This window comes from Filicampus tigris, chromosome 22 (genome assembly GCF_054856515.1).
Source record: "Filicampus tigris isolate MCC_2025a chromosome 22, RoL_Ftig_1.0, whole genome shotgun sequence".
Lineage (NCBI taxonomy): Eukaryota > Metazoa > Chordata > Actinopteri > Syngnathiformes > Syngnathidae > Filicampus > Filicampus tigris.
This window is the reverse complement of record NC_141238.1, coordinates 7,479,929-7,501,886: the sequence shown is the minus strand read 5'-3', so window position 1 is coordinate 7,501,886 and position 21,958 is coordinate 7,479,929. Positions and strand designations below refer to the sequence as shown.

Here is a 21,958-nt window from a genome sequence, read left to right as displayed (position 1 = left end):
TTCTTTTTGTTGGTGGAGCAATTAGGAGCGAAAGCCATTCGGAGCTCAGAGGGGAAGCCACTTTGTGATTCAGGTCATGTCTCCGCCTAAATGTCATTGGCCCGAGTGCAGCAGGTTAATTAAAGGCAGCGCTGGCCTGTTTCACCCAGATAGTTGGAGGGAAAAGGGATTGACCCGTCTTGAAATCTGATCGCACATTTATACATATTAATTCACAAACATGTGCATATGTGTTTCCTACTCCCTCGCCCACTGCGCTGCGCTGTAAGAATTTGGGATTCTTAGTGATTCTCAAAGTATTATTATTATTATTATTACGCTCCACGATTACAAAATTGGCCTAAGAGTAAAAAAAAAAAAAAACGATGGTTAATATGCACTTATATCCACACACAAGCAAATCATACTTGAATTGTTACATTTGCACCTTTTTTTTATTTTATAACTAATTTTCAAAATGTAGTTTGGAACTTACATAATTATAGTGTTTCAAAGAATTTGATTTGTCTTTATATATATTTTTTTACGTTTAAAAATGTGTTAAATAAATTATCGTTTGAGTAATCGTGATTTCAATTATTACCAAAATAATCGTGATTAATATTTTTTTTCATAATGGAGCAGCTACTAGCTCTTTCTCTAATGGGGCACGACAGTACACGGTTCAGTTGTATTTAACTTTGAAGTTTAATTCATATGCATCGGATCTTTGCTGTTTGTTTTTTGGTCATTTTTTTTACTTTTAGGAACACTTCGGCTTACTCGGCTATTGCATTATTTTGACATATCTCACTTTTTACCCAAAGATGTATGCTGATTTGAATCCCGTTCAAACCTTTACTCCAAATGACACTTATTCACGGCAAATAGGATGACGCCACCAAGATAGAGGTTGCCGTAACGACGTGTCCCGGCGCACACTAGGTAATAATCAGCGCTCATTTGTTGCAATGGCGGGTAAATACTCCAGTGTGACTGGGTCGTCCTGTCAGCGGGGCCCTAGCGGCGGCAGTGGCCCCTGATAATCTTTCACTAATTTTTATTAAGTGGAAAGGAAAAGGGCAAGTCGTGGCAGCTAAAGCACGCGCGGCATAAATCAACCACCAGGGGGGCTGTGGTTATTATTCACACGGCGCTACATGTGCTGCTTTGCTCGTTAAGGGGAAAACGGATGTGGTGCCATATTAAATGTGTCATAATTAGCAAACAGTGAAAGTAATATCATTCCCGGGAGATTTCTTTTGATTTCTTTTGCCGGGTTTGATTTTGAAGTGCACAAAGTGGCATGCCCGAGGCAAAGTTTCTCTCTGTTGTGCTCGCCGTCTCACTGAAGAAACTCGCAGATAAGACAAATGGTTGAAATGACCTTTGAAAACATCACCATCTCTCAGCCGGCCCGAGAGAGAGGCAAGAGAAGGAGCTATTTGGACGGAGCGCTGGGTAAAAGTGGGTTCCCAAACCGCGCCGGATTTGTCTTGCTTCTCGGAATGCTTTCTGCTCCATTTACACCGGCGAAGTGCATTCGTCTCTGTCTTGGAATTGAAGTGAAGAACAAGAAATGAGGGAGTCGGGGTTTGAAAAGCTCTCCTTGTATCACATGGCCATTTTGTAGTTCAACACTTAAATGATCCACACAAGCCACTTGGTGGCTCATTAGTGTTTCAGTCTACATACTGGAGCCACCTGTTGCTACCTTCCTAGCCAGTTGTCTTAGTGGCACAGCAGGCAATTGTTTGCCGACCCATTTCAGACGTTCCACTCTTCAGTCTAACTAACTTCCAGAACGTTCTGAAAGGGAGGAAGAAACAAACCAACATGGACAGATTTTTATTGAAATTTCCTGTTGATGAAAGTGAGGAAAGAAGGTTGAAAAAATACACGTCGGTAGCGTGGCCTTTTCTGTGTTGGAAAGTCGCCAAACATGAAATATCACCGGTTTGATGATGGTTTATTTGGAATGTACAATCTTTCTTTTTAAGTTTTGCTGCTAGCCGGAGTTCAGTGATCCCAACCAGAAAACAGCGCATGGATGTTTTTTCCAAAAGATAATTTTCATGTGTTACTGTGTCAGGTCATACAGACTGTTTCAACACTTTTGAAGACTACCCTGAAGTTCAGTGAAAGTGAAGCAAACCAAAAAAAAGGCTGCCAATCAATCTATTATATTGTATTGTTACTGTATGGTATATACTAGGGATGTAACGATTCACTCAAGCCCCGATTCGATTTGATATTCAATTTTTTTTTTTTTCAATTGCTACCATGCTCATCTCTGTACACTAGTGTGGTTCTGCAACCATCCACAAACGCAATGTTTGGCGCAAAGCACCATTTGATCAACACGTTCAAAATGTGCAATGCACCTGGAATGAAAAACGTTTCAAGACATCATTTCTGTTAGATGAATTTAACAACGCGATTTTTGATTAATCGAATCGATTAAGCGATTAATCCAATTGAGTCGAGTTTAAAATCGATGTTCGATTAATCGTGACAAAAACTATAGATTCATTTTCACACATTCCAAAACATTCATCCACATTTCATTTTGAGGGGAAACTTGATCGTGGGAAACGCGCATTGTCATGGAACACACAAATACGTGAACATACATGTCTAATGTGTTTGACCATTAGCTCGATGCTTCGTGTTGAAAAGTTTTTACTCACAGCTCGGAATGCTTATTTCTGGCCAAATGACCACAGCAGAGGGTGTCCCTTTTAAAATTCACAGGCACAACGAGTTGCAAATTAAATGCGACGCTCGCTTGTGCATTCGAGGGAGCTCACCGAGGAGATGAAGTCCAGTCTGCGGCATCACCCGTGTCCCAATTAGGGCTTCGAATGTGTTTAACCTTAGCAGAGCTTAATCATGTCATTAACAAGACGTGGGCGGGGGGGGGGGGTTGGACGGTTGTATTAAAACTGCCTGTCTGTTGCCACCTCCCTGCTGAAATAACTCCCCCCCCCAAAAAAAAAAAAAAAAAAGCATCTCGACTTTATTTGTTAAGCAAAGGCATCATTTGTGACCTCTAATTCAAGGAGAGCTTTGGCTACCTAAGGCATGCGTGTTTTATTTAGCCGCTCTAAATTAAAGTCTTATTATTGGCCGCATGTGTCACCACTGCCCGTGCGTGCTCGCCAGTGATGACTTTTCGGCTACACTTCCACGCTCGACTTCTCTCCCCCGCCTGCTCGTCAAACGCGGGGCAAGTTGCTGTAATTGCTCATCAAATTATCCCCTTTTTATTTCAAGACACACCAGATTGAATGGGACATATGGACTCGGACAGCGATCGTGAAAATCTAACCCGCCGCAATGTCGGTGCGCATCGGCGGGTGTCTATTACCTAAACACGCTTGAATCCTATTTTTGTGGTAATCAACAGAAGCACCGTGGAAGATAAAGATAAGCCGCAGGCATTATTTTCCCTTCAGGCTTGAAGAGTGACAGGCCTATTATGCGCTGCCGGGGATTTATGCGATGATCATTTTTGATGGCCCGGACGTCCGTCGTCGCCCGTAATGTTTTCTATGGTAATGATGCTTCCACTCTGCCTTTGGACCACAAAGCTGCCTCGTGACTCCATCTTTTCTGCAGGGAAAGTGATTGTTGACGGCTCCATTAAGAGGTGCAACAATATTTCCTCCTTGGTTACTTTCGCTCGTCAGCCAAGCCTATTTATGTCTTTGGCTTCAAGATAGGGATGGATTGAACTCACTTGCTAGATGGGCGCCGGGCGATGTGTCATAACCTTGATAGAGCGTCCGGCACATGAAACGCCAACATGCACCGAGGAATCAAACGTGAAATGAAAAGCATTCACTCTACAGCATTACCGTCCTAGCCTTCCAATGTCACTGAAGTTGATCGGTGAAATCATCTATTCTACAGTCTACGTTCAACCAATCAGGCGGGCGTCTTGCGCTTCGTGTGCTTTTCCTGTCACAAGCGATACTTCCGCCCAACAAATGCAAGAGACTTTCCCCCAATCCTAAACATTTCTCTCTTTCATACTCGGCTGACAGCTGCCTTTAACAATGGATGGGATGGATGTGACCCCTGGGGTTTTTATCTTTTGACACGTGTTTTCACAGCGGGACTTTGTGGCGGTAATTTCTTCCGAGGGGTCCCTAATCCGTTTTTACACTGCACATTGCACATCCAAAGCGGGAAACATGATTTATATTTGACACGTGTCCTCTTTTCATCTTCGGTCTTTGTGATGCTGCTGTTTATTTGGGCTAGCTCGGACTCTCGGGGAGGGTGAATTATTATTTCTTTTTGATTCCCGTGTTCAGTCAACACGCGTATATTTTTGTTTTGTTTCCATCAGTCGGCGCGGAGATTCAAGTCGCACAATTCAAGTGACAATTAATAATTCCGATCCGTTTGCTACATGAAGGCTGTCTCTTCTGTTGCAGCTCTGAAAACTTGATCATCATAAACACTTGAATTTTAATATCCGTTGTTTTTCTTCAGCTTTGACTCGTCACAAAGATGAATGCTGTGTGAAAACAATTTCTTGCCCCGACAGTAATATTTCTGACAAAGTTTTTTTTTTTTTGTGAGGCGAGAACCACTGAAACAGACTACCAAACCCACTTAAAGAAACATCAGTTACACTCTTGAATGCAAAACGGGTTCTTGCCGTCTCCCGGAATCTGTTCTTCAATCGGTCGCCGGTGCTAAAATTAGCATTGAGTTTTTTTTTTTTTTTTTTTCTTTATCAGCGCTGTGAAGAATTTCCTCCCAAACTTGTGCAGAATGTGTGCGGGTCTTCAAAAGCTGCAGTCGCCTTGTTGCACAACACAAGACCATCCTGACTGCCTGTGTTGGGCTGTGAATACTAATGCATGTTCCGTTGTTTGATGCTTCATAGAGGACACAGCAACACATATTGAGAGCAAAGCTTCTGTCTCTTTTGTGGCTGACAGATATGCGCAAGAATGCTCCTTTGGCCTTTCTCATCTTCCGATTAATCATCACATGATTAATAGGTAATGCACCACCATGTGAAAAAGTGCTGATAAGCTGCATGTAGTACATATGGTTCATAGGTGCATTGATTGTTTAAGTGAACAGAATCTTCATAGCGCCCAAATTGAGTTAGCAAATAAAAGTAGACATTTTGCTAGCAACACACGAATGATGTTGTGTAAAAACTAGTGCTGTCAAACGATGACATTTTTTAAACTAATTCATTGCAAAATGTTCCATAATTGAGATTAATCGTATTTTTCAACTACAATTTTTTACAAGGCTTGGAATCGATATTTACTGGAGTAAAATCTTGGAATTAATATGGGGAAAAAAAATGTAAAGTATATTTTGATTCAAAGACTGTTCTAATAGCTTTCTTTGATCCTTGAATACGATTCTTTTCCTGTAAAATTCAACAGTTGAACAATACACCAAAGATGTACAGCTAATTTAGTATTTGAATTTGGCTTTGCAAAGTGTGCAAATTATTTCTCCAATGAGCTGTCGAGCAACTTTTTAAAGTAAAACTGCATAAAAGTCCATCTTTGCGACAGTGACTCTTCCCGAAAAAAAACGAGTTAACTGAGTTAATTGTTTTTGTGTGTGTTATCAAATTTAAATTAATCTCCATAGTTAATGCTTTAACTTCGACAGCCCTAATAAAAACACAATACAGCATGCTTAAGGAGAATGTATAGAAATAAGCTACTGTAGTATCCGTGTTGAATGTGTTTTCAGACGTTTTCAGGCACATATATGTAGGTCGGTTGAACAAAATGGTTGACTCGAACCGAGCCGTGTCTTGCGCACATGTTATTAATGACTGCATGGGTCTGCGGTCTGGGGTCCAATCCGGGGGATTTAGTCCACTGCGCAACACCAAGCAAAGTCTTCAAAGCGGGAGCAAAGAAGAATTGTTCTTTTGCTGCCAGGCTCCCCCTACGGCTACTACGGTGCGATGCGCTTTAGCATCCGCAATGACTTGACGCGCTTACAGAACTCGTCTTCATTATAAGCGGATTGTCCAGATGTGACACTTGAATCACCATATCCATGTCCTGCCTATTTAATGCAACTTTCAGAATTTCTGATATGAAACGCCCCAAACTATTTTTCATATCTGATTCGTTGCGACTTCAGCTGCTTGGCCATCTCATCTACAGCTTTGTTTGTCGCCTCCCTTTGCAAAGTTGGATTAATAAATGAGAATTCATCGGAAGGCATATCTGCGATTAAAGCGAGTTGGGGGGCGGGGGGGGGGGGGGGGGGGGCGGTAAATGGAAAACAAAAGCATCTCCCTGACAATGCATGTTTTACAGCTCACCGACAGCCGCTCGAATTAAGTGATGCAAACACGCCAAATTGAATCAATTTGCTGCCTCTAAATGGATGTGATGCGTGGCGCCTGAATGCTCGAATGAATCCGAGAGAATTTCTGCGTTTAATAATGTTGTTTTTGTTTGCGCCTTCCTTGTCCTCGCTCACTTGATGAAGCTTCCACAAGATGGGGCGTGAAGAGGATATCAGATAACAAGGTGGCGGCGGCGGCGCATGCTCCGGGAACCGAGCGACGGGCCGTGGTGGAGCACGACGGGGGCCGGGGCGGAGGTGAGTGGAGCACATCAAACGGATAAGAAGCCATGTGGAAAAACGCGTGATGCAAAACCATGCGTGGAATTATCACCCCCCCCCCCAAAAAAAAATAACTCTAAATAGGAGCAACCTCCTTTATTGACACACACACACACACACACGCCTAAATGCTTGCAGATGTCTGCAGAGGTGGCAAAAGTACTCATTAGTAGAAGAAGAGATACTTTAAAATTAGAAGTACTGTTTCAACTCCTGTACGTAAGTAAAAAAAATACAAAAGTACGAGCTCAACCGAAAAATGTTATCTGCCTAAAAATGTTTTCCCCTTTGTCGCAAATATAACAATGACATTACGTGGTTTTAGCCGCTAGCTGGCGCTGGCCTGCCTTTTATGCTATCAAAACAATGCGTTCCCATAGCTTTGAACTGAGTAACACAAATGTAAATCTTATCTATATAATTATCAGCTAAAATAGCTCAGAACAAAAAAAAAACTCAATTGACTTTTCCTCTCTCTCTTTTACCCCAAGAAACTCATACATTTTTTTTTTTTAATAGCATGCTTTTAATGAGACAAATAAGTACTCCACCTATCCTTTTTCAAAAGGTGCCGTAATAACATGATTAAATTAAATAATTCAACAGATGACAGCACCCTGGCCAGATGTTGCGTCATCAGATTCCATTTATGAAATTGCCTAGTACTTTACACAATACAGTCTGTACCTGTGTATTAAGACCACAGTTGTGTAGCCGAAATTGTTATTGTGCTGAAGGCTGACAATTGTAATAGATTCTCTGTGTTGTGACAGTAATTAATTCTGCTGTTTTTCATAGAGGATAAAGAATATATGCCTGCTAGTTTTGTTGTATGCGGCGTCTGCAAGTGCTTCTTCTGCTTTCGTTCAAATATAAGTTTTTCAAAATATCGATACGAGTGTAGTTGGCCTGTCTCTGGATTTTGTGTTTAGCGTTAACGTTATGCCAGTGGAGATTTGTAAGGCAAAGTTCACGTGCTCTGGCGGAAGTGCCGTACCTGGAAAAAAATACAATCACAGAGGATGTGTTCTCTGCTCCTTGCCACCGCTGTCATCGCTGTTGACATATTGATCTGGAGTTGTGCCTGCAACATGTAATGATGAAAAAGGGGAATGGAAATCTTCGAACAGCGTCGACACGTTGACAGAGCCGCGATTAAATCAAGAGCGGCGGCCACGTCGTTGGCGACAATGATGATAACGCTGCGGGCACTTATCAACGTCGCCGCCAATCTCCCCGGTGCGGCCACACACTTTTGCGAGTAGATGTCCCCGGATGCTGATGGGCTGAATCAATCCGAACGAAAAACCAAAGCGCTTATCGTCAAAACGGAGCGGGGCACCTCGCGCCGACGTCTGAATAATTGCTTCCAAGCGTTACGCTTTGCCCGTCAGTCAGCCGGGCGGCGCGTCGGCCGTAATGCATCTGCATTAAGGCGGTCGCCGTCACGTACGCCGCGCCGTAAGCCGTTAAATACATAAATCGGGTTTAAATGAACACACACCCCACTTGTCTGGCTCGCTTTGCCCAGTAATTCATCTCCCAATTCTGTGATTCTGTTATGCGGTCAAATTGACAAGTAATCCATTGCCGGTGTCCTTGTTGTCAACATTGAGGTCATTGCAGAGTCTCGCATCGAGCGAATGCGCATACAGCATTCAAGCACTTTGCAACATGTGACCTTATAAGAGGTGGGCACTGAAGCCCTGTTTGTCTCTGGCGATATACTCTATATTTTTACGTTTTGGAAAAGATCCATAGTTCATCAATTTTAATGTAGACAATTGTGAGGATGTCTCATTCGGGTCAAAATCTATCCGGAACATATTATGGGCCTGATTTATTAAGACCCCAGGTGATAAACTGCATGTTCACTCATTCTAACAGATGGCGCACGCTGCCGGCGACAGGCGTAAAAACTGGAAGTCGCAGTTTTTAAAAGTGCGCTTTAGGTTTCCACTATTGATTGGGGAGAGTGACTCAAGCTCAGAATGACGTTTTTAAGGAACGGAATTGGAAGTGTCGCCGGAAGAGATTCTGGAAAGCCAGCATGCTCATGTTTAACATTAGAAGCACGAGAGCAGTCATTTTGACTGTTTTCAAACTTTGATGTGTTATTACTCTGCGTGTATGGATATAAAATGCTCTTGGCCTCTTGACTTTTCCTAATTCTGTATATATTTCACGACCGTGGTTTTCAATTTTATGGTATTAAACAATATAAAAATAGTTACGAGCCACCACTAAAATTTGACGGTACGCCCGTTGCGCTGGGTCGGCGCCGCCAGGTTTCTATAGCAACCAGCGGTTACATTGAGAAATGCTGCCGGTCACCATGATCGATAAATAAAAAAATAAATCTTATCGAGTAGAGGAGGTGTTACATCTGCTTCAAAACACTGACGCGTCTGAGGAGGAATTGCTCGGCTGACACACAGGTAGGAGCAGCCTTGTCGCGTGTTGTGAAATAGACAATAGATGCGATAGTCATGACGTTGTGGCTAGTGCGTGCCAGTCAGTCGAAATAAATAAAATAATGATCTTATGCGGTGCTGGCTGACACAATTCTCCCATCATTTTAGTCGATGACGTCATTGTTAGAGCGCACCAGCGGGCATTACGTCAAATTGACGGGTCTCGTACTTCTTCTAGTGTCAAAATCCTGGTACTCCTAGTGTAAAAAAATCATCCATCGGCTCTCCTTTCCCACATGGGAGGGCATCACAATAAGTAAGTAGGCTGTAAAAACCCATTTCTGACCCGTCGCTATAAACATCCGATTTCTGCCATATAGCTGAGACAGCAGCAGGGGAACATTGTACTGTCTTTTACAATTGTCTATTAACAAAAGGACCCTGTCGCCGCTCTTAATCCCAGCACCTTCACCGGATGATAATCCTCCTTTTTTTTTTTTTTTTTTGCCGAATCACTCTGAATCCTTTGTTGCACGCTTTCAAACCTGTTCAGCACCTGTCAGGGCACTTTGCAAGCGCCGCGAACGTATTACGTACATGTTTTTTTTTTTTTTTTTTGAACGAGTGCACTCAGGCTTTAAATAGATTACAGCTCATTATCCCCAATTACATTTCTGAATAAGCTTGGAAATGGAGAGTAAATCGCTGGCCCGCTCTGACGTCTTTCACGGAACTTTTACAAGGGGTGTTCACTGGCTCTGCGAATGGGATGATTTGTCTTAATACGGTCAAAATGTAAACACACAAATATTCTTTCAAACTGCACTGACTTGCATCAAATGTTAAAACTTGTAGAGACCGAGGGGGAATACTGACCGAGCCCGGTGGACAAACTGCTCGTAATCGACCCGCGGTTCAAGCCGAAGTGGGGCAAAGTTAGAACAACAACGACAACAAAACATGTTCAAAAGGCCTTTGAATGTGACACTTCAAGTCCTTCTCTCGGCTCGTGTGGCCTTTCTGTTTCCCACATTGAGCCGTGGCTGTGACCTACCACTGTGATCTCATTTGTGGCCATGTTTTTTACCCGACGCTTTAGCACACAAACACATCACATCGGACAAATACAGAGTGACAAGAATCGGAGCATGTAAATACCAACCGGCAGACGACGACAAAAATACCACGCCATATCGCTTGATAGATCTGCATGGCCGCGTAGGCAAAAATGAAGGCACACCAAGTCGACCAATGTCAGCAAATTCACCTTCAAAATTGCACCACCGTGGTCCTATCTACATATTATGGTCCTATTTTGGGATTTATTGTTTCCATCTTATGACCAGTTCATGGCACGGTAAAAAGTTGTCCTTTCTGTTAGTGCGAGAGTTTTTTGTTTTTGTTTTTGGTCCTCGTTTTATTTCAGGCCTCGTAAATACTTTGCTCAATTTCTTAATGCGGCGCCGTAAAGCATCAGTAAGGTCAATTACAGACGAGCTCTCCCGGTGTCTCAAAGTGCCGGCGGCCACCTCGATGGCGGTGAACGTGCACGGTAACGTCTTGTCGTGTCCATCACCGTCTACTGCGGTTGATAAGTTGCCTCCCCGCGCACGCTTGACATATACGAGCGCTGTTTTTATACCCTGTCAATAAAAGTGATTTACCGGCGAATCGATACGACGCTTGCCCGTGTGCTGACAGTTGGCTGTCCTGAATTTATACCGAGCAACGTACAGTACATTTTTAGCTTTAACATTTACACAGGCGGTCATTGACTAAACCAACAGCCATTTCCTGAAGGGGAAATTCTGGATGACATTTACGTTGAAGGGGAAAAAAAAAAAATATAGCCATGTATGCTTGCAGAGATGTTTCTCATAAATGTTACACCATAGTCAAGTATCATTATTCCGAAGTACTGTACATGATCTCCAAACGCTTCTTTTCCCTAACAAGGGGGATGTCAAAAGTGTTTACGACAGTTCACATTCCTCTTACATTATAGTTTCTGAGGGAATTTCCCCTGCTCTCCTATTCAAATTTTGCCTCACCGAGAGGGTGGGAAAAAAAAAAAAAAGAGAAAAAAACCCACATCTGTTCCACCACTATTATCCATCTGTCGCTGGTGTTCCTCCCTGCTTTCCTCAATGGATTCCTCCTCTTCGCCTACAACATGCAATAACCATCATCTTCCATGCCAATGAGCCATGTAGGCAGACTGCCGGCTCCAAACGGTGGCACTTTCTCCGTTGTAACAGTGTAGGTTGGACAGGCAATGAGTGGGTGGGAACCTCCTAAGGATGTCATTTGGGAGACTCTTGACCCCCAGGCCAGCAATTGTTGAAGCGGAGATGCCAGTGGATAACAACCACTGAATGCACACATGAGTAATTCCTGCACGGAGACTGCGTTTTTTATTTTTTTATTTTTTTTCAGTTCTTTCCATTCCCCCAAAAGCAGGTTAAGAGTATTTTTGCATCCATATTTATCGGCGGGAATCCATTTAATTTCTTTGCTTGACAGTCAGGTTGGTCTCTGTTGGCCAGCCGCCCACGCACAACATCATCTTGCGGGACCGAAGTGACATTTACTGCTAAATTTGCATGCTGCAGCTCATTAGCTAATTAGCAATCTACATAGCCTTCAGTAAAGCGCAGTTAACTTTGTCCTCAGGTGAAGGATTCCCCGTCATCTTGTTTAACAAGCCGACGAACTAGATCCCACCAGTTTTAAAGTTACATTTGACTTTCGGTTGGCGATAATAGGCAGTGGAAGTCAACAGGTCTTGCAATGATTTATATATATATATATATATATATATATATATATATATATATATATATATATATATATATATATATATATATATATATATGAGCCATTCTACCGAATTGGTTGAAATTGCTGTCCCGCAATGAAAATCACATTTTAAAAAACAATGAAGTGTTCAGACTTTGCATATTTAGTGATATCTTATGATCTATTTTAATCACGAGACAATAAGTCACGTGCCTCTATCTCTGTACGCATATTCCAAACTGTGTGTGGTAGCCACATTCTGTATAAATATAAAAATGTAAATATAGCAAAAGTGGTTAGGTGCTCACAATGCTACCCACGCACAAAGTATTACTGCAACAGCAGCCAAAGTATGGTCACGGCCGCAACTTTGCAGTCACTACCGAAAAAAACAGATGTTTGAACAAAAATAAAATGTATACAATTATCAACCAACAATTTACAATGAAAAATAGCACATTTTGATTTATTTTGGAAAAAGTCATATTCTGTTAAAAAATCATTTAGATTGATTTTGATGTCAAAACCATATATATTAATTTATAAAAATACTCTGTTGAGTGGGGAATGGAAAAAAATATGAATCGGTTAATCAAATTATTTTGATTCTATTGTAATTGTGTGTTTCGGGAGTGACAAATTTTGAGGACAGGCAAGATATGAGGGAAAAGCTCGAAAATACTATTTGAAAATGAACTTTTACTATATATGTGTCCCTTATATATGGTGCAACATGAATACAGTAAAGATTTTTCTGAAATAACATACAAATTTCAAACATTTTCCAACTCTGAATTTGAACCAATTCGGTAGAATGGCCCATATACAAGATGGCAGCAGAGCAATATTTTTATATTCGACATGCCGTCGGCATGAGCACAGAAACGGTGAATAGGTTTTTCAGAAAATAACCGAGGGTAGTGAGGAGAATTTATGACTACCAAACTGCGAATATGCTGGGAATTGAATATATCTTAAGTTGAGCTGCTGTTAAAATTCCTGCCAATTACGAGCCAGACCTTTTCTCTGTATCATATCTTTTTTTCCCCCCCAAGTTTACCACCCTCATATGAAAGTTATAAGGGTACTTAAAACGATTTAAAAATACATTTTTCCAAACGCATGAAGCAAGGCTGAAGGTGTTTCTGCCCAAATCACTGAAACGCCATCATTAGTCAACGTCACGTGTCTTCTTCTGCCGTGAGTCTCGCTCCTCCTCTAGCGGTAGCACCAATATTTACATCACCAATAAAAGTCATTGTTGTGCAGCCCACTCTAAATCTGAGGCCTGCTACTGTCGCCGATGACAGAGGAAAACATAAAGCATCCCTCGCAGTGACGGAGCGCTCCAGACGCTTTTATTGGACCGCTGGAAAAAAGGCACCGCTCGTCATATTCTCTCCGATTTAAAAATCCAGATGAATTATGACTTCACATGCTGGCATGTGTGTTTGAAAGGACGCCTTTATTTAAACCATTAATGATGTCTGTGATGTTTTGTAGCTATCTTTTCCTCATTTACTTTTAATTTTGTCAGTGTTATCTCTGCTATATCCCAATAGGACACAATTGTAAAAATAACATAAAATCGCACTCTAATCTAACTAATCGCAAATAACATAAAATCGTCATAATTTTTTTTCGAAAATGTTTTAATGGTAAATTTAGACCATTGTGTTCACCAACTTTTTATATAGAGGGACACTACGCAGCCTTTTGTGGTTTGGATACCTAGCTTGATTGATCGCTAGCTATGCTGATCACTGGCTAGCTGGCTCGCTACATACCTATTTTCTTTTGATTTTGGCAGTTTCAGACATGAAGGTTGCACATCCCAGACACGAGACATCATGCAAAAAGCGACACGAGACAGAGGTCAAAGCGTTGAAGGACTTTGTGGCGTGCGAAAATGGATGCTAACCTTCGACGGATCGTGCGATAGTGCTGATTTCGAGCTAAAAGCGCGGGTAGTAGACAGCGACGGGGAGAGTAGCGGCTGCCAAATGCTCGGCGGGCCAAACGAAGTGGAGTCCATGCCATCTGGGGCGCCTGAGGCACGGCTGAAAACAAATCGCTGAATCCCCCATGTTTTTCCTCATTTATTTATCTGCTCACTTTTGTCTGCGAACGCATTAAACTCTGACTATCCTGACACCATGTGTCAATGCTCCCAATTCCCCTCTTATTTATATATTTCTCTCTCTCTCTCTCTCTCTCTCTATATATATATATATATATATATATATATATATATATATATATTAGGGCTGTCAAATTTAAAGCATTAACTATAGAGATTAATTAAAATTTTATAACGCACAAAAAAAATTAGTTAAAAATTTGTAATCGTTTGACAACACTAATATATATATATATATATATACATATGAGTGAGAGAGTGCGATTCTCCATCCCACATTGGCTGAGAACCGTGGGGGTCATAGTCTCGAGGTGGGTGTCCCTTATTTCATTTATGAAACTTGGCAACCGTAGTCATATTACATGTTTTCAAGTGTAGGGGCAAAAAAAAAAAAAAACTGTCAGCGAAATAAATATTCAAGTAAATTGCAGAAAATCTACTTGCACTACAGTGCCAAAGTGTTTGTTCATTGTTACTTTCCACCGCTGCTTATAGTTCATGTTTCACACTCCACATGCAGACAGCAAGTGATTTAAAGTCCCTGCGAAAACCCAAAGCTCCTATAGCAGGATGCTGCAAAATGTGACTTCCACTAAACTTTTTTTTTTTTCACAAGTTCAAATCAGTTTGTCAACTTTGCGATGCTCGGGTAGAAATGGTGCGCTGCATGGAAATGAGCATTTATTCAGACTGTATTTTTTATTTTTTTAATGACTAATGCAAAAAGGGATGTTTTTTTGGGGGGGGGTACATATTATATCTTCTCTTAATTTGCATGGGACAACAGTGGCAAGGATAAATATTTTGAGTTGGTGATGGGGGGGGGGGGAACAGATGTCTGTTTAAATGTCATGTTTGTCGCCAAGGCTGCGCTGACATTTCCGTCCCAGACTTTCACCTCTCGGATTTGCTTCGCCGTGACTCATTTAGCGGAATCCGGTTGAGTCGGAGTCGCAGTTGTGAATAAATATGATCTAATTGATAGCTGACCTCTCACATTAACAAGCGAATGGGACCAAAACACGGGCGGAGATGCGACTTAATTGTTTATATATGCATCCGCATCATCCCTAGACCCCCCCCTCCCGTCCCCTTCCATGTAAATTGCCTTGGGTGTGCGTGTCTGATTCCTACTGCACATGCAGTTGGGACATCTGGTGGCCGCGGATATTGATAATGGCATCGGGGACGCTCAGCTTCTTGTCTTATTAATCACACCAGGCTGAGCAGTGACCTTTCCCCGAGCCCACTGCTTCGGGCTCTGCCGTATCCCTTGCTTTCTCCCGCGCCCCCCCCCCCCCCCCCCCCCCGCCTTCCCCCCTCCCCCATGGGAGTAGGAGGCTGACATCACTCACCCGCCGTCCGCTAATGTCAGCCCCGAGCCTGGCCGCCGCGGCTCACCGGCCCTGCCTGGTGCCCCGGACACGGCCCAGGATGACAGAGACATTGATCATTCGGGAAGCAAGCGTTGTCTGGTGGTGGCCGGGTTGAGGGGGGAGCCGAGCATGGGTGCATACGTGTATGTGTGTGTTGGACTATAACACCAATTGTGACGGGTGAGCCTAATTACAACGCACATCTGGGCCCTAATGAGCAAATCAACACCCATTATTGATCAAGGATCAACTGGCCTTGAGCTGCTCTCTGATTGGCCGAGAGGGTTCACACGGGCCGCCTGGTTACACGGGCTAGCAACAACTAATTACTCATTCAGAAAACTCGCATGAATCAGTTTATTAGTGCTAAACGCTAACTTGGCACATTGGGAATTTGGGTGCAATGAAGAGAAATGAAGAGATGAGGTCACATTATCTGTACAATAATAATGTCCATCTTTTCTTTTTAGGTTTGGCTGAGGCCCATTTTGGCAAAGCAAAACAATGGTGTTGTATTGATAAAAAAAAAAATAGGATTGTCTAGTGACTACTTGCGGGGGTTGGAGCCCTGCCATGAATATCGATTACCTATATTTATTTGAACCGTAGACATATCACAAATGTGTATATATATAAATATATATATATATATATATATATGTGTGTGTGTGTATATATTTTTCTCTCTCTCTCTCTCTCTCTCCCTCGCTCTCTCTCTCTCTCTCTCTCTCTCTCTCTCTCTCTCTATATATATATATATATATATATATATATATGTGTATACTGTATATGTATATCATCGCTGTCCTGTGAAAAACACTTATGTCCATTTTTGGATTTTTTAAAATTTTCACGTTAATGGGATGTCTGTAACACGGAAACACCATTCACATAAAAATAAGAAAATTGAAAAACAAAAAAATGGACACAATTGTTTTTCACAGGACAGCGACGATATATTAATATCTTTGCTAAAGAGTATGAATATAATTCTGTTTTGGTAAAATGACATCCTTATATTCATTTTCTTGGCATCTATTGTGTACTCAACATCAAATAAATATTCATAGAATTAATGGTTTTAATATTATGATATTGTCTGATTAAAATATTCTTTCATTAACCCCCTGCTAGCACAACTTGCTCAGATCACCTCTGTTGATTACAAAACGGGGGCTCACTCTTTGATGAGAATCAAAATTGAGAATTAAAAACACTTCCCAAAAGCTGCCACCAAGATTGCTCAGGTGGGAGGGACTAACAAGTAAATGAATGGGAAGTGAAATTGGAGTGGAATTCATTGTCATATGAACAGAGAGAATAGACTTTGCTGCTCGTACACTGTCAGAAATGGCAAAACTAAAGATGTACAAATTTTTTAAAAAATACAATGGAGGCATGTAAGGCTTAGCGATAACTATTCTGTTTATTTTTGGAATATTTAAAAATGGTGCTCTTGGCTAGCATTTGATTGTATTGTAATAGAATTTTAACATGTTTGCCTGACGGTTTTTCTGAGTTGACACCTTATTCAGGTTACTCGGAAATTATGTTTGTACAGCACCGTCTATGTGACATATTTTATTGGCGTTTTGCTGTCCGTTCAGACAAGAAGAGCGCAAACAAAATAATCCCAAATCAAAGTGATGAAAGTGCAACACGATGTCAGGATGCCTCCGCAGGCTTGTTAAGATGTCAAGCTTTGTTTGATTACCTTTAATTGCGTTTGACGCTATCGGCACTTTCTCGGAATGCAGTATGACAAATCACGTAGCGGCAAAAAAAAAAAACAAAACCAAAAAATACTTAGCTAAATATGTGTTTTTCTTGCATTGGTGATTCATGCACTGATGACAGAAAAAAAGCAATATTGTCTGGAGGAATCTGCTCAGCCAGCTCATTCTAAACGAGGACAACAACAACAAAAAACCCCACAAATTAAAGAAGACATCAAAGTGTACGTTGCTGAGGATGCGGCAACATTAGCCAAAATAATTCAATTCAAATTATTCGAGGATAAAAGGGTGAGGGTGAAAGATTGCAAATCAGCACTTATATTTGTGGAAGAGCACGCACGCATGCAACTTTCAATTTCTCTTTAACGACCGCTTTTGGCACCCTCGTTGTGGTCCGTTAATGAGGACTTGCTTGTTGATTTGGTCCTCCGAGAACAAACGAGTTCAATTTTGTAATAATGATTTCTGAGGTTCGGCCCTGATGACTTTGCCTCGCTTTGTAATAAACTTTTCTGCTCTAATTTATGGCCTTCCTCTGCCCAAGAAAAACATATAATGTCACTAACATGTCAAATGTTTTTTTTCCCCCGTTTTTTTTTTTCGTTTTTTTTTTTTTTCGCCGATTGACTCAGCTCATTAAATCCGTCTTTGGTGAGGACTAAAGTGCACACCTGATCCATGCGTGTTTACCTATGTTGTCTACCAATGTGTGTTTAGAGAACACATTTCCTTGACGGCGCCCGAGCAATACAGATTTGCCAATTAACCTTGATGTCACTGTAATTACCGAGTCACATCAGTAAAATGAATTAATTTCCCAAAAGGACTCGGCATCAAAATTACCTCCTCTCTTCCCGATGAGAGCCAATATGGTGTCTGATAATTAGGCGAGGCAAAAGTGAGTCGCTGCCATATTTCTGGCTGCGGCTATGTGTGCTCGATCTAATCTGCCACTAGGGGGAAGGCCGCTGATCTGCAGCCCTCCTGCTTCCTGGTACGGCGCGAAGCGGCCGTCACATTGCGCGACCGAACCGGATTTTTCCTCACTCGCTTTCAATCAACGCCTCCTCGCTGCTTGAACTAGTATGTAAATTGTTACGCACAAAAAAAAAACAAATAAAAAAAAAAAACATTGAAAAATGGCCGGGTTTCCTCAGGTGGCGCGAGTGCAAATAAACTGTTGTGCAAAGAGTAGAAAATCTTGTTTATGCTCCTTGGGGGGCCCTCGTGAGCCTAGCGGCCTCCGGTGTCGCATCAATCATATTAAGATATAATTAAAGCGTCAATCTTGTTAGATGTGTGATTGATGTTTTGCTTAATCAGTTCAATAATTCAGCCTCGGCTCATTAATTAGCGATAATGAATCAATTTCAAATATGTATTGTTAGGGTTTATGGATGCCTAAAGTTGGATCGCGAGGGCGTGGTGGACACCTCCCCCGTCGTAAAAATACAAAAAAAAAGCTTAATTAGCTTGGCTTCTGTGGCTTTTGCGATGTTTTTGTTGTTCAACTCGAGAGCATCTGCGATTGGCTGACATATATTAACTCTTGTATGGTGTTTGGGTCTGTGGGACCTGTTTTCATTTTTTATCAAAAGTAAAATGACACAAGGCAAATGTGAAACATTCTCCTCACGGTTATAACACAACATGGGATATACTTTTTTTCATCACGTTTTATTTTTGAAAAACGAGTAGCTCATTAATTCATAAATGTGATCTAACAAAGGTAAAGGGCAAATATTAACAATGTTTGCTATTCATGTGACTTTTAATTGGGAGGTAGTAAACATCTGTGGAGTATTTTAACAGAAAATTATGTGTTGTTTTGAAAACACTAAACTCAAGCGGGTCCATCAGACCCATGAACACTGGCTTAGAAACAAAAATATGAACGCCATATAGGAAAAGTCCTATAGAAAATTGCTAGATGGCAGTAATGGAAAGCAAAGTACACACTGTGATTCCAATTAAAAAAAAAAAAAGACAGAAGAAAAACACGGAAAGACAGTACATTAGGTACAGTCAGTTTGGTGTTCACTTATGTGCTTGCAGGTTAAGTGAAGAAAAAATGTGCAATTTGTCTTCGGGAAAATATGTTAAAAATAGAATTTTGGTCATACATAGCAAGCCCAAGCTGCCAAGTCAGTGGCTTTGAGCTTCGGAATCTGACTTTGTGCGCAAGGGTATAACGTCACAATGTCATTCTTCTTCTCCATTTGGAGCTCTCTGCGTCTGCAGTTAACGCAACACATAATAATTGCACTTAAAAAAAAACAAAAAACTTGCAGTGTAATGGCAATAAACATGGTGAATAAAAATAAAAGTTTGTGATGCTTCTCGGCAGTCACAAAATAAGACTATAATGCTTCATAAGTGTTCAGGGAGCCATGCGGAGCAAAAAAAAAAAACAACAAAAAAACAAGCAGTGTGTTTTGTGCCTAAAGCCAACCTCATTATTTTCCATGTATAAATTATTAAAGAAATGTTTAATAGCGAGTAAAAACAGGCAAACCACTGTCCCTCGCATTTTTGCATTCGGGGCTTTCTTGAGCAATTGGGCACTCCATAAATCTGACTAAATGTAGGAGCATGCATTTCAAGGTCATTTTATACGATCTAATTAGTCCGGTAAAACCACTAGCTTGTACTGTTAGCCTAATAGACACTAGCAGACGTGTACGCGGTAGCTAAAGACTGGATTGTGGCTGCATAACACGGGCCAGTGGAGTGGACACAGCCAGCAGGAAGTGTTGAGTCAATTAGGCATGAACAGAAACAGTCAGCCTGCATTTGAATAAACGCAAAATGTGTTCGGCGCGTCTTGACCAAAGTCACGGGCTGACCCCCTCCCGCCGCTTCACTTCATTATACCTGCGAGTGTGCCCCCATTCCTCGCCGGGTCTGTGGTCCAGTCAGACCCGGGTGGCGGCGGTGGACTAATTGCTTTTCAAACACCCTCAAGAAAAGAAGAGTCTTTGCTCGCGCGGCACTGGTTGGCATTTCCGCATTGCGGGGGGGCCAACAAGGGGCTGATGTGAGAACCTGACCCTTCCCCACTCGCCAGCTCACTCGTGTACATGTAAGTGTGAGTTGATTTGCGTGATGCCATTTAGAGGTGGTTGGAACCTAAGGGGAGGGGCTGGGGCCATTGGGTTGGAATGGGCTTAGCGTATTTTACCGCCTCTGTGGATCATGCCCACATTTCTCTGTTTAGTTCTAGAATGTGACATTGGCCGCTGGAATGTAGCGCCCCACCTTGGTCCTATCAGTTGCATTGGAAAAAGAGCTACTGTGCGTGTCAGACTTAAATAGTCACTAGAGGAGACGGTAAAGTTGCTAAATATTAGGGCTGTGCAATTAATCGAAATCCAATTACAATTATGATTATTATACTCCACGATTACCAAATTGGCATAATTGTAAAAAAAACGATAAAAATTCATAAACAATGCACGATTTTCGCACGAAAATCATATCTGATTTTATGCATCTGTACCATTTTTATTTTTGAAAAAATATAATAATAATTTGATACATTTTGTTTGGTCCAAAAGGAACTTACATAGTATTTCAAAGAAATGCATTTGTCTTTACATTTTTTTATTTGTTTTTATAAGTAAAATAAATGATTGTTTGAATAATCGCGATTTCAATTATTACCAAAATGATTGTGATTCATTTTTTTTCATAATCGAGCGGCCGTACTAAATATAGCGTCCAAGTTGCTGAGTTGGCAACACTCACTTACCTAAATTGAAATACAGAAGCTGCTAAAAATATACACATAAAAAATATATTCTGTCAACCAATCAAAATAAATCAATAAAATTAATGAATCGCTCAGCCCAACTAACTTATAACAGTAGTAGCTATCTTTGCTTAACTTCAACGAACCACGAACCACTGTTATAAACATGCCGAGTCACTAGTTGGCAATGTGACTACGCACGTACATAACAATATTTGAATAATATCAATACTCGATTTTTTTTTTTTATGAATCACTTTTAAGTTACCATCTTTTTTAGTTACCTTAAATGCAAGTCACAATTGACCACTCAATACTCTGAGCGTCATACAAAGACTCAAGGCGACGTCGTTTTATAAGCATATTCATATTTATTAACGAGCCTCTGGTAATTCACCCCCCCCCCCCCCCCCACTTGATTGCACCCTGTCTGTTCAAAGAACAAAAGCAAAATCTGTAAAACGAGCAAGCGCTGTCGTCGGCGTGCTCACTCAAGCGTCCGTCGCCCTCATTAGGACCGTTAGCTCGGCTCGTCGTCGTCTCGAGCAAACGTACGGGCGCCATCGCTGTTTACATCACTTATCTCCACGTGGCGTTTGGAAATAAAAGTCAATTTCCAGCACAGTTGATGTTCATGATATATATGTATTTTTTTTTCTGGGCGCTGATGAAATTTGGTGGCGGCAAATATGCGAGAACAAGCCAGCAGCGATGGTTTGAGTAAAGGACTGTGTGCAGTGTGCTGTAAAATGACGAGTGACTTCGCTGTGAATTTTTATGAATAGCGAGGCGGCGGCGGTGATGTAGGAGGCCAATTAAAATAAGAAATGGAAGCCCTGTTTTTCCACTTAATGGACACACACCAAAAAAATAAAAATATTGACCTGACACCTCTTTTATTGATGAAATAAAATGATAACGCCCCTTGTTATATGACACTTGTGTCGGTTCTAATTAATAATCAAACAGCGGTCTGTGTAACAAAAATAAAGAGCTATCAGACGATTTTGGAGACTGTAATTATTTTAAAGCATTGAAGCTAAACATTGCAACGATGTTTATGTTAATGTTAAAAATCAATCTCCATGCAAAATAAGTCCAATGTGCATTCAAGCTGTGTTGTGGAA

At 41.3% G+C, this 21,958-nt stretch overlaps 1 protein-coding gene across 9 annotated transcripts in view; it reads left to right on the top strand.

Moving 5' to 3' along the window:
• LOC147126748 (uncharacterized) overlaps positions 1–21,958 on the top strand; it is a 282,315-nt gene that overhangs the window by 52,114 nt on the left and 208,243 nt on the right. For all 9 annotated transcript variants that reach the window (XR_015084604.1, XR_015084603.1, XM_086021734.1 and 6 more), the window contains one exon: positions 6,478–6,591. Coding sequence is in view for 7 of the 9 variants with exons in the window: in XM_086021734.1 (XP_085877860.1) it covers positions 6,478–6,591 (114 nt within the window). In the remaining 2 variants the exon portion in view is untranslated. The remainder of the gene's footprint in view (positions 1–6,477; positions 6,592–21,958) is intronic.